We start from the raw sequence: 13879 nt of genomic DNA, 5'->3' as shown, positions 1-13879 counted from the left end.
ATACTTTGTTTGAAACACTCTGTAAAGACAGTGAAAGTACAGAAATGTATCTCAAGTTACAGGGAAGAGGTTAGCATATCAGAAGGTACTACATGGAAAGCCGTAGTAACCAGTGGATGCTACAAACAGACAGAGCAATGAATCATGACAACCCCTATACTAGCTGTTACAACAGAATTCTGGAACTGACGCTTGTTTCTGTTCCTTCAAAACTAGGCAAAATGAACACAAATAAAATTGGCATGGCCATAACATTTCACCAACCAAAATTCTTAACTGTAGACAGCAATAAGTCTCAAGTGAAATGGCAAAATGGCAGTTAATTTATTGCTGTCAGTTCAGGACACTTTTCAATGATGAAATCATTGCAAACTGTAACTCAGGACTTTGAAAGATAAATTTTATCATGTTGAAAAAATGAAACTGCTAACTCTGAAGTTAACCTGAATAATAATTTTAGAAGTTGTCTGGTCAGGGTGAGTAAGAAACATTAGTGGAAATACAATACTAGCAATCTAGAGACTTGCTGGCAACTTAAGTTTTTGATTTTTAGAGGAGAAAGTACAGGTAGTATACCAAACACATCAGAAACTGTGTCAGCTTAGTGTAATATACTATTACAGATACCTTTCTAAATCAAACTGAATATTTGAGAAAAATGATAAATCCTCAACTGCTTTTTCTCTCTCAGTATCAAAAACATCTTTGTCACCATTTTCCATTACTCAGGTTTGAAAGGGGGAGGTGATCTTCATCAGCCCCTCTTCATCTTCCAATATATTCCCATCTCATCTGAAACTTTGTTATTGTTGCTTTTAGTAAGATCTATACATGTAAGCATCAACTTGACTATACATCTAAAATCATCATTTTTCCCACTTATCCAACTGCCTCCCAATCAAATCTACACAGTGTGCAACTTCTAAAATGCTCATCTAAATGGTTGACAAAGTCTTCAACAACTGTAAAGAGAGCTGTCTTTAATGATCAAGCCTCTCATCAGCAATTTTACATTATTTTTATTTGCATCTTTACCATTGAATATCATTTTACAATAATCTAAGGCAACCCTTGTAAAAGCATGTGTCTTCCATTACTCCCACAAACACCGTTAGCCAATACAACCTGCTTCAATATCTAAAACTGTATCTTCATTGGTAATAGATTTGTTCTTCCTTGCCCACATTTCTTTTCTAGTAAGCAGTTATGTGGTGCTTAGCTGCCTACTGTGGTTAACCCACATGTGACACTATCTTACCATGACATCTGTTCCCGCTGGACCTAGACACGGCTTGAAAACAAAGAAGCAGAGGAGCCTGAAATGCAAAAAATTCAGGGAAACAAAGCGTTGAGACATACACTGTAAAAAAAATACAAAAGAAGAATGGCCAGCAATGGCTCAAGACACATTATGTTTCATTTTTCCAGAAGGTGGAATCTTAGAATTATGCTAGGTTCTTCCTGCTCAGGAAAGTCCTAGCAAGCACTAGAGCAGAGAGAGACTACAGAGAAACTAGTAAGAGGGATCTAAAAGAAACTCAGTGTTTAAAAGAAAGGGGAAAAAAAAAAAGAAAAAAGAAAAAAAAAGGCTATTCAATGCCAATTAATAAGCTTTATATTGAAGGTTTTCCTCTTCAGCCCACTGGTTTAAGCCCTAGTTACCCATTTCCTACCTGGCCATTCTTCTTTCTCAAGCTCATACGGCTTGAGCTAGATTGATTCATTTCTTCTGGAAGGGGATGGTGTGAGTCTGGAGCTTCTGAGCATATTAGAAAATGGGAGATACTGAAAAAACTACCTTGAAACACTGGCAAAAGACTATCTGTATTAGGAGGTGTCTAACATGCTTATGGACTAAATGACAAATAATAGCAGCTCTAGAAAATTAAGAACTCCAGTCAACCTACAAAAATTGTAGCATGAGTCTACCAACATACTTTTATCCCAATCTGGGTAAGCTGTTACAGGAGTAAAATGATGTTCACTCAGCCCACATTTGCCCTCTTCTCAGATAAAATTACTCACAGTGGAAATTATAACCATGACTGATCATACACTATTACTGTAAATTAATGTAAAAATCTAGTCTCACCCAGAAGCTATGAAACAGCAACAGCATGCTCTAGTTCCTGGCATATGCCAGTTTTGAATACTGACTTATACATAGGACTACGTATTTTTCTTCTACTATACTCCTGAGGTACTTAATGCATTCTTTGCTTCAGTCTTTAATAGCAAGACCAGCTTCCCTCTGGGTTTTTAGGCCCCTAAGCAGGAAGACCGGGATGAGGATGAGCAGAATGAAGTCCCCACAGTCCAGGAGGAAACAGTTAGTGACCTGCTGCACCTCTTAGGCACAAGTCTATGGGGCCAGATGGTACTCACCTGAGGGTACTGAGGGAGCTGGTGGAGGAGCTCACCAAGCCACCCTCCATTATTTATCAACAATCCTAGCAAACTGGAGAGGTCCCAGAAGACTGGACATTGGATTAGCCAATGTGACACCAATCTACAAGAAGGGCGGGAAGGAGGATCTGAGAAACTACAGGCCTGTCAGCCTGACCTCAGAGCCAGGGAAGGCTGTGGAGCAGATCATCCCGAGCACCATTGCGCAGCATGTGCAGGACAACCAGGGCATCAGGCCCAGCCAGCGTGGGGTTAGGAAAGGCCAGTCCTGCTTGACTAATCTGATCTCCTTCTACAAGATGATGATCTGCCTAGGGAGGGATGAGGGAAAGGCTGTGGATGTTGTCTACCTGGACCTTAGTAAAGCCTTTGACACCATTTCCCACAGCATTCTCCTGGAGAAACTGGCTGCTTATGGCCTGGATGGGTGTACTCCATGCTGGGTTAAAAGATGGCTGGATGGCAGAGACCAGTGAGTGGATAGTGAATGGAGCTACCTCCAGTTGGCAACCAGTCACAAGTGATGTTCCCCAGGGCTCAGTATTGGGTCCAGACCTGTTTAATATTTTAATTTACAATCTGGATGAGGGGCTTGAGTGCACCTGCAGTAAGTCTGCAGATGACACCAACCTGGGGGGAATGTTGATCTGCTGGAGCATAGGAAGACTCTGCAGAGGGATCTGGACAGGCTGGACCTACGGGCTGAGGCCAACTGGACAAGGTTCAATAAAGGCTCAGTGCTGGGTCCTGCACTTGGCTCACAACAACCCCACGCAGCACTACAGGCCTGGGGAACGGTGGCTGGAAAGTGCCTGGCAGAGAAGGACCTGGGGGTGCTGGTTGATGACCGGCTGAACACAAGCCAGCAGTGTGCCCAGGTGGCCAAGAAGGCCAGCAGCACCCTGGCTTGTATCAGAAACAGTGTGGCCAGCAGGACTAGGCCAGTGCAGTGATCACCCCCCTGTAGTCAGCACTGGTGAGGCCACATCTTGAATACTACGCTCAGTTTTGGGCCCCTCACTTCAAGAGGGACTTAGATGTGCTGCAGCATGTCCAAAGGAGGGCAGAAGTCTTGTGAGGGGTGGCTGAAGGAACTGGGATCGCTTAGTCTGGAGAAGTGGAGACTTGGGAAGGATCTTATTGCTCTCCACAACTACTTGAAAGGAGGTTGTAGGCAGGTGGGTATCCATCTCTTCTCCCAAACAACTAGCAACAGGACAAGGGGAAATGGCCTCCAATTTAGAACAGGGTAGATTTAGATTGGATATTAGGAAAAAAAATTTCCCATCAGGCATGGGAACAGACTACCAGGGAGGTGGTGGAATCATCGTCCTTGGAGGTATTTAAAAAACGCATAGGTGTGGTGCTTAGTGGCATGGTTTAGTGACAGACATGGCAATCCTGGGTTAACAGTTGGACTTTATGATTTCAAAGGTCTTTTCCGATCTAAATGACTCTATGACGCAAGAACTTTAACAGTTTATCTAAAATCCCTAAAGACCAGAACAAAAACATGTAAACATACTAAAACCAAATTAGGACCCTCTCCAATCAATGTGGCTGTAGAGTGTGCACAGGAGTCCCATTAAAGTAACATACCATCTCCACTGGATTTGCAACAGCTCATCGTGCCACTTGTTCATTCTGTATGTGTACTTCAATCCATTCCAGTCATGCACTACATCAAAATGGAGCTATGTCCAGTGACAGCTGCTGCTACTGTACTTTGCTCCTCCCCACTGTTTCACAAGGGCTAAACCTTGTGATAAATGGATTTTGCATTTTTGGGTAAAGGCAACACAACTGCACCAAGTATATGTCTGACATCATCAGATATGGTTACTGAAAATTAGCATTAACTTGTATCTGTTCAGTATATGTTTTCATTTCTTCTCAGGTACAGAATTCCTCTCACTTCACCCTAAGAACATACCTAAGACTCAAGACAAAAGTAATATGAGAGAGAAGACTGGCCAGCTTTTCCATCTCTGCAAACTGAAGTTTGACCTTTTATCTTGAGAGTGTGTCAAATCAATAAATTTCACTGACCAAAGATGGAAACCAAAAGCAACCAGCAAACTGCTGGGGTCCATATACACTGAATTTCTGAAAAATCTGTAGTATGAAAGGGGCCACAAACAGCTAGTAATCAGCTGGAAATGGAGAAGGTACATCCTGCCCTATACATATCTCATTACCTCTATCCCTTAAACCACTTTCCAACTCCCTGACTTGCAGTCGAGCATCAGCTGTCATCTTGCACCTGAGTAGAGTAATCTTCAAATCCAGACTCATGGGAAGCATAATAAATGAGAGTCGGGACCACTGCAAAAATCCAAAAACCAAACTAGCTTTCTACTAGTTATACCCATCCTGACTACAGAAGGGAACCCTGTGAAAAAAAGGAAAAGTTCCAAGTGCAAAATATTTATATTCCTTACAGTATTTTTCAGAAATGCTACATAGGAACAATTATATTAATTACTTTTTTTCATTTGAAAGGAGAACTGCCCAAAAAGAACTTATTTGTAGTAATACACAACGTAGCAAACAAAATTTCAATGGACACTTCACTCTGTCATATCTCCCCAGAAAACTGTGAAGTAAATTCACAAATAAAAAGGTTAACTTTACTTTCATTCATAAAACATTTTCATCTCTTCTAACTAGCTGCATTCTTTAAAAAATGCATTTGAAAAAAAAAATGCAACAACTCGTAACTCACCCACTCCATTAATCTAAAATGCTAGGGGTTTTTTTTAGCTTTCAAGACATTGGCTTTTGATTGAACGCTTTAAATGTTTTTTGTGCACAATGGATATATATAACTGACTGGTGTGTTTGGAAGAAACCTTTCCACTGACTGGGACATGAGTTTCCTCTGATTACAGGAAGTCAGAAACTTCCTGCTTGTTGCACTTTCCTCTACTTGTGCTCAACCACTGTTCTTTCATCCAGCCACAAAAATTAAATTTACAGGAATCCAGATTTCTGCACACTTCAAATGAAAAGACTCTTTTCAATATTATCTGCTACATTTTCACAAAGCAGTAAAATTGGCGGGCTATAACTAGTATAAGCTTTACATAAAAATGTGAATCTACAGTGAAAACCAAAGGAGGTGATATCTTTGGCATATTAGCCTAGACTGCTTAACACATTGTACATCAAGATTATGGGGTATAACAAACTTTAAAAGGTATCATCACAAGCAGCACCATGTTTAGTTTTCAGTCTACAAAAAATTCACACACACACCCCCCTATATAAAAGAATTGCACAGTTATGTGTTTGAATTTTTTTAACTTTTCCCCAAACTGGATATATTTATTAGCACCATAGGCATACATGTAAATGATGTAAATTAAAAATGAGTCAGGCTTAAAGCAGGAAAGACTATACTACTGATGCATAAATAACTGGAAAACAAGCAAGGCTCCCACATATATTTTTTTAAATATGTGGTTCCAATAGAAATAACAGGCTGTATATGCTACAGGTGTCCAAGCCACCATGCTGAAAGCATAGACAAGTTTTATAGGAAGCAGGACACGCAAAACAAACATGAATATCAGCTGAGAGCCACCTTCTCACGAAAGAAATTACTAACCCCATTATGCTCCCCAGCACAATTATCAAATAATCTATCAGATTTACATTAAGAGAAGTATACCAAATGTTGCCTTGTATTTGTCCCATAAGCATTAGTACTATTCTCCTGATATATCTACTCTTTCACTTCTCAACTTTCTTTCACATAGGCTACTATTTAAAATGTTTATATTACTTTTCACTTCTCCCATTTAACAAGCTTATTTAAATTGTGTGATTTATTAAATATTTTACAGTGTGCTCCTGTTTTAGCTGTGATGGGATATTATAAAATCTGGGTTCTGACTGGCTCTTCTCCTTTGAGTTGTTGTTTGGCCTTGAATAAGTTGCTTCCCTCTCACTGAAAATTATTATTGCTGTTTTCATTTACAGATGAAAGGCTCTACAAAACTAACAAACGTGAATCATGAATATTCCAGATAAAGTTTAGTCAAAAAGGTACAAGAAGTCCAAGTACCACCCTGACACTGAATTGCCTCTTATACAGATTTACATTGTAGCAAGCATGTTGACATAACAATTACAAAATAAACATGAAACACACCATTCCAGGCTTAAAAGTCTCTACTTTTAAAAGAGGTCAGGCTTCCCACTGCCCTTTCAGAAGAGAAACTGACAAGTCCTTTTAAAGCAGAGGAGAAAGAAAAACAAATCACAGTTTAAAAAAATAAACTTAATTTTGAAAGAGAATCTGTTGGGGAAGATCAGAAAAGATACCAACAGTTTTCATCCCTGCAACATGTCAAGTTTCAATCAGCAAAATATAGGCAGATCTTCATTCAGATATAGATGTTGCCTTGCTGTGAACAATGACAGAAGGAAAAAAACAAAGGTTGGAGGAAAAAGTGTGTATAGCCACATCATACAGGATGCAGGAGCCACTGGTCACATCCACCAGTGCTAATGGAAAATTTCAGGACCCAGAATATGATCGTATTCATCAACACCATGTGAGATTAATGACGTTAAAAAATATAAGTAAATGGGCAGCATGCTGGCAAATCAAATTTGTTGTTGACACATCTAGAGCACAGTAGATAAGAAATAATGATCAGTGCTGCTCAGGCAACTACTGAGCTTCAAGCTACTCAACAATTCAGGAGGGAGTGCTGTGCATGACATTGAGAAGGTAGATTATAAATACAACACCGCAAAATCTGTAAAAAGAGTACATATTTCCATGGATAATGAAAACGCCCACCTATATAAAATTACATATCAACCAGAAAAACACTACAGGGAAGAACACTCAGGATCAGCATCGTACTGACAAGAATCTGAGGAGCTCCACAGCACAGCAATTATTCCACAACCGGAATTTTTTGGTAACTCCCTTTTAAACACCTGTTGTTGACCACTGTAAGTGACAAAACAGCCTGGGTGGCAATTCATCCGATGCCAGGCACAACTCTTACGGTAATGTCAGAGTGAAGTCTAAATAGCAAAAATGCACTTCTACGATTCTAGAAAGATTTTTTTAAACCTTTCAACAAGTTCCACACCTTCCCAAAACTCACGTCTATTCTCAATACACATCACACAGCTATACTCCTTTCCCCAAAGGAAAAAGGCCAAAAGGCCACTTGTGTAAAAGCTAGAGATCAAATAAAAATACCACTTATTATCAAACAGGCACAAGTCTGTTTCAGGAAACATTGTTCAGATGTTTGTTACATGATAGTTTAGAACCAGAGGATACTGACTACATGTGGGTCTAAGAGTTAAACAAGACAGCTCACTCAGAAGGTGGTGACAGTAGAGGTCTGTTACAGACATCAGCTCAAGCTAGAGAACAGTAGGATTTACTTTGTAAGCTTGTATTTGTAATGCACTGAAAGAAAAATGTCAAACTGAAGTCTTTAATAATGAAACCTAGTATCTCAGGATCTTAAACCGCCAACAGTAAAAACATCAGGTTTTTAAAAATTATTAGCAACGGTTTTCTAACCGCACTCACCATAACCAAAACAGAGAAATTATTATATATCCCATTATAACAGCTAAAATTAGTAAGTCACTGGACTAGAAACTGGGTATAGCCTAAGAATTACTGATCATGATCACATTACATAGCCAGACAGAGATTACTGACATCTCTGTAAACATACAATACACATACACGGTCATATTGCCAAGTTTTCAAAACTTCTGAATGGGAAAAGAGTTACAAACAAAACTAATTGGGAAGGAAACTCTTTACATACAAAAAATGAAAACAAAAACTTCCTTAAGAGGCTTTTATCTACGGTCAGGCAATTCTACAGCTAACAAACAGGACAATTTTGGCTACAGTTCATCCTAGTAATTCAAATCCCCCAATGTTTTTCAAAAAAGAAGCAAGTGTGAAAAAAAAATAATAAAAATCAGGATCAACAATGTAGAAAAGGGGAGGCTGGATCACCATCAACAGAGTTATGGAGCGTAGCAACTGAGAAACATAAAACATCCATGTATGACACAGCCAAGAGAGTCAGTAACAAACACCTTAACAACAGCAGAGGCCCATGACTAGACAGAGGTGGCACAAGTATTAAAAATCATAAGGAAAGATAAAAAATAATCAATAAATAATTTCAATTTATACTTGGAAAGACTTGAAATGGTATAATTGTATCACATCACATTGATTTTCTTTCCAACTCATTTGTTAAACAGATGTTCCAGATCAGATGTTAAAAAACACTGAGACACAAAGATTTTAAATCAGCATACTCGTTAAACCTATCCAAGAGTCCCAGAGCAGTCAGCCCAGCAAAGCTATGAGCTATTGATGCTTTTTTAAAACTACATTTTTTTAAAATCTGTATCTGCCTTTAAACGCTAGGGACTCCCACCACACAGAGGAGTGAAAATACGGTATCAAAGGGACAGATGAAGTTTTAAGGCAGTCTGATACAAACAAGGTAACAAGAACCAGTGAATGACAGATGCATTCAAATGTGTTCAAACAACAACTGCATGCCTTATTTTTAAATAGTGGTAAAGATGTATGGTGGAAACAAGTCATCCAGAGAAGTAAATGGTAGATTCTAAGTACTTAAAAAAAAACCGAAAACAAAACCAAACAAAAAAAAACCCCAAAACTTAGCCAACTAGAAGTTCAGAAAACAAACCCATTGACACAAAACCTGATGCTGGAATATATATAAGGTAAAATGTTCATGTATTAAGATATGTTTGATCTCTACTCTAATGCACCACTACATGACAAAGTACTAAATGCAAGTCAACTTATGCGAGCACATGAACTTTTCACAAACACACAAGTAGATTAGTTAGTAGTGTGATAATGAGGTTCTTTAATAAACCTAAAGTAACAATTTGCCAGCCCATTAGCAGAACAAAAAGCTTCTCAAGCTAAATACTACAGAAAGAAAATATCGGGGTTTTTTCAATAGAACACAGGATACCATGATACTGCCTATTTTCTGCTGCATTCAGTCCTACATCAGTAACAAGTGATTCTTCCTATTATTTTCAAACTACTTCCAAGCAGACTTCAGGTCACCTTACGACTCAGTGCTTTTGGGAAATCTACATCTAATCATTAACAGAGGCAAAATACCCATTTCTATTCTGTTTGGTAATTCATCAACCTTTAGCCAAAATACGCTAAACGTTGACTGTTCATTTTCAAGGTCTGGGTGCAGTCTGACTAACTGCGCCAGCTTGGCTCTTACTCCTTAACTCTCAGAGTTAAGATGGTCATAAATATGGTCAACCATTTCTCCTCAAAGACTGTCACACACAGAGTCCCACAAGATTCAGAGTAATCATGCTTTTTTTCCACTCAACATCAATAAAAAGAATGTGAATTATCAGATTAAGATTATATCCAGTATGACAGGGACCTCAAACTCTGCATCATTTTCATGTCCTTTTTTTTAAAAAGTATTTGGTCACAGAAGCCGTGACATCAGAAAAAAACCCTCACACTTGGGTAACTGGTAAAAATATTCTTAAGTAAAACACAGACCACAGTAGTAACCTTCCTAAAAACTGGAAATGGTATGCATTTCCCTATACCCCTTCTTTTGAAGATCAAAAATAGTGCATTTAAGCCTCACTAATGTAGCAACCAAACACAGGCAAGCAACTCTTTCTATCACGTTTAACAGCCTTCTTCCTCTGAGAGCACAACTCAGCCAAAGAACTGTGTTTACTTTATAGACTACAGACAACTGCTTTGGGCACTTTCCAGGGTTAGAAGAAAAAGCACACAAAACCTATAGCTTATGTAGTACAGAGCCATGTAGAGTCTAAGTCAAACAGTTTAGATAACATACCACATTTGCACTCTGCAGACATCACTGGCTCCTGATCCAAAATGCTCTTACACGTGCTAATCAACAAAGCCTCAAATGGACTAGGAACTGATTATCTTAGAAACTGTCTACCCTCCACAATTCTCAGGAACAGCTGTTGTCAATTACAGCAGCATACCTAACAGTTTAAGATAAAAATCCTAAGGATGGAGCACAAAGTAAACTTTCTAAAACTTTGTCAACAGCATACCTTCCAGGGCAAAGTGTAAAACAGTTCTTTGCATAGCCCTTCCCCAGTGAAAAATGAAGTAATAATAGCAAGAACAACCTGGAGACAGGAAAGATGATCGCTACATTAGTATAAATCACAGGCAGGCAGAGAATGTGTAACACATTTCCACCAAATCACATTGTTCTTGCATATTAATGCAAGGTACCAAAGTCCAAAAGATGCAAATGCAAACGAAAGAGAAAATAATAACATTTGAGTAAAGTCAACACTAAGGCAAAGAAGGAAAAATGCAAGAGGAATGGTCTCACATTTCTCAAAGGCAAGTGCCACTCTCACAGGTGGCACAGTAGTTTAAGAAAAGCTCTGAACCATTTCTGTATGACAAGTAAACTTTGCTAATATTGCTGCAGAAACTGAAAAACTATTTGTTAAAAATCAAGTTTGTGGCTTTCCTCAGATTTCTGAGGTGGTGAAATAAGGTTCTTGCATGTTTCACTTGTCAGTTTAAACGTTAAACAAAGCTAACAGTACAAGCCTTACTTGGTCAACTTCCCATCCACAAAGATGGAGAACAGACTTGAGTTTTCATCTCACTAACAAAAGGATGCCATTAGTATCTTTTGAAATGTTCAGTTTTCACAGGAGTTTACCATATCTGCAGTAGCTAAATTATGAAGCCATCATAAAATCTAGAGGGGAAAAAAATGCACTGCCTTCACAGTATGCACTTCATATGTAAAAACAGTAATGGCTCACAGTCTCATACTTTGTTATGCACTGAAATTCATTACGTAGGTTCACAGCTTACACAAGGGTAAGCTCCCGTTGTTGGCTCAGCAGCAGAGTTATCTATTTCAGGTAAGAAAATATACAAAAAAGTTTACAAACTCAACAATTTCTTTGGAGTACGCTGTGTCTAATTCTGTGTTTACATGACAGTCTGAATAACCTTGACTATAACAATTCCAGTAATCGCTACCATTATATATATACATATGACTTTTGGGACAGCAGCATTTAGGTTGTACACGGGCCACATGTCAGTAAAAGAGAAGTTTGACAACTGATGATTCACAATTCTGTTAAATCAGACAATTATTACATTTATGGGAAAAAAAGGACTGGTTTCAAAAACTGAAATCATCATCCACAAACAATATCTTTTTCTTATTGCCTAAATTTCAATCTTACAGTATTGCAACCCGCAAGTTGCAAATGTAACAATGGATGATGATTCAGAGAGAGGTGGGATCTAGGATTAATTTAACTGTATGTTTCATGACCCATGAATTCTTAAAAACATTTTCAATACCAATAATCAGCCCATATTTATTTAGAATACATTTTGGAAGCTTTAGTTTTCACAAAGAAGGTATAATCAGGAAGCAGCTGAATTAGTGTGTGGCAAGTAACAGAACTGACAACCAACAACTTTAATGAAGTTTCATTGGTCCAAAAAGAAATACTTCTCTTATGTGGTGCTTTTTAACCAAGTTTCAGAGTGCTTTGTAAGGGAAAGTAAGCAGGACTACTGAAAGTAAAGCAGTGCATTGATGCTGTGGAGCCGAGTGGCAGAACTAGAAGAGTATTGTCTCCCGAGTGCAATCCCAGTAGATTTTGGAACATGACTCCTCCACATAAAGACCACTTTCACACATATAAACCAGTAAAGTAATGCTACGGCAATAGGATGGAACGAGTATTTCTTAAAAACAGACTTAAAGCCCCCAGGATGCGTAACACCATAGGACATGTAGCTAAACTAAACTACTGATGGGTATGGTACAGTAACCTAAGAGTATAAAACTCTCAAACAGCTAAGATGTGAGCACTGCAGTCCCTGAACTGAAATCCGGCCTTGTATACCACATGAACTAATGTATCATAAAGGAAGAAAAACAAAAACAACAACAAAAAAAGTGTGATAGTGAAACATCTACCACTGATGGCGATATACTGGGCAGCTAGCACACACTGAGTCAGAGAGGTGAGAGCAGGGAGGAAGAGAGGCTCTGGGGCAGGAAAAGTGGAGGGAAACCAAGCTTCTAATAAGTCTTTCAAGGCCTGGAGGGGAGGGGGGGGGGGGGGGGGGGGGCGGGGGGAAACCCATGAAGACCTTAACTTCCCTCTTCAGCCACCAGAATCGCCGCCACCACCACCGCCACAAATCCAGAGAGGGAAACCTTGTGACAAACCTGCCTCTTCCTCCTCCCCCCCTGCTTTCCCCTCCCAGAAGCGGCCGCTGCCTCCAGAGAGCCCTGCCGGGGCGCACCTGCCCCAGCACGGCCCGGGCCGGCACCAGGCCCCCGCCCGGCAGCCCCGGGGCTGGGAGCCCGAGGAGGCCGAGGAGCGGCGGCGGCTGCCGGGTGCGCGCAGGCCTCGCCGCCCCAGCCGGCCCCGCTGCTGCCCGCTGACGGCCGGGGGCGGCGGGACCAGGCGCCGCCGCCGCGGAAAGGCCTCGGCGGGGGCCGGGCCGGCGCACGGTGGCTGCAGGGCGGCCGGCGGGGAGGGGGGCAAGCGGGTTAAGGGGAGCAGATGCTCTGGGGCTGGTTTTACCTGCTGCTGCTGCTGCCTGCAGTGGCATGAAGATCTGGCTCAGCCTCTCTCTGTCTCCCCCTCCCCGCCTCCCTCCCTCCCTCCCTCCCTCCCAGCGCGGCACACAGACCCCCGCGCAGGCCCGGCGCCCTGCGAGGGACGCGGGGCAGGGGGAGGCGGTGGGGGAGGCCCGGGGAAGGGAAGGGGAAGGGCTCCCGGGCCGCACGCGGGGACGCGCGATGGCACCGCCCCCCCGCCCCGGCCCCCTCCGCGCAGGCGCCCTCCGCGCCGCGAGCCCGGGCCGTCCGCGCCGCCCGCCGCCTGCGCCCGCTGCGGCGGGGCTGGGGGTGCACGGGGAGCCGGGCCCGCCGGGGGAAGGGGAGGCGCGGGGACGGGGCTTTCCGCGTCGCGGGCCCTGGCGCGGCTCGGCTGCCGCCTGCCTCCCGCGAGCCCCGGCAGAAGGGCGCCAGGGCTTTTCGGAGCGCGGAGTTTCCCCGTGTGTTCGGGCCCTCTGAGGCAGCCCCAGGCGCTGCTGTTCGCCCGCGGAGCGCGGTGTCCGCTGGCGCAAGGCCGGGGTGAGGGCGGGAAGCGGCTTGAAATGGGGCAGCGAGGACCCGCACACCGCTCCCCGCCAGCGGCCGGCCGGGGGGCAGCGCTGGTGGAAGGAGCGGGGGGCCGGGCCCGGCGAGCGGCCTGGGCCGGGCCGTGCTGGGGCCTGCTGGCCCGGGTGGCCCCGGCTGGAGCCCTGGGAGGTGCCGGCCGCCGCCCCGGGGCCGCTTGTCCTGGGAAGTGGCGTAACCCCCCTCCCTGCGCGCGATTTTCTGCAACT

At 42.3% G+C, this 13879-nt stretch overlaps 1 protein-coding gene across 6 annotated transcripts in view; it reads right to left on the bottom strand.

Annotated features, from left to right (window-relative positions):
- The window catches only part of TBC1D5 (TBC1 domain family member 5), a 366944-nt gene extending 353576 nt beyond the window's left edge, over positions 1 to 13368 (bottom strand). For 2 of the 6 annotated variants that reach the window (XM_080386447.1, XM_080386448.1), the window contains exon 1: positions 13072 to 13368. Coding sequence is in view for 1 of the 6 variants with exons in the window: in XM_080386448.1 (XP_080242574.1) it covers positions 13072 to 13099 (28 nt within the window). In the remaining 5 variants the exon portion in view is untranslated. The remainder of the gene's footprint in view (positions 1 to 13071) is intronic. The other 4 variants (XM_080386450.1, XM_080386451.1, XM_080386446.1 and 1 more) reach the window with 3 other exon arrangements.
- Positions 13369 to 13879: the final 511 nt, after the last annotated feature.

Source organism: Falco punctatus (genome assembly GCF_963210335.1).
Source record: "Falco punctatus genome assembly, chromosome: 4".
Lineage (NCBI taxonomy): Eukaryota > Metazoa > Chordata > Aves > Falconiformes > Falconidae > Falco > Falco punctatus.
Note: the sequence above shows the minus strand (reverse complement) of the source record. Positions and strands in the feature narration are given on the sequence as shown.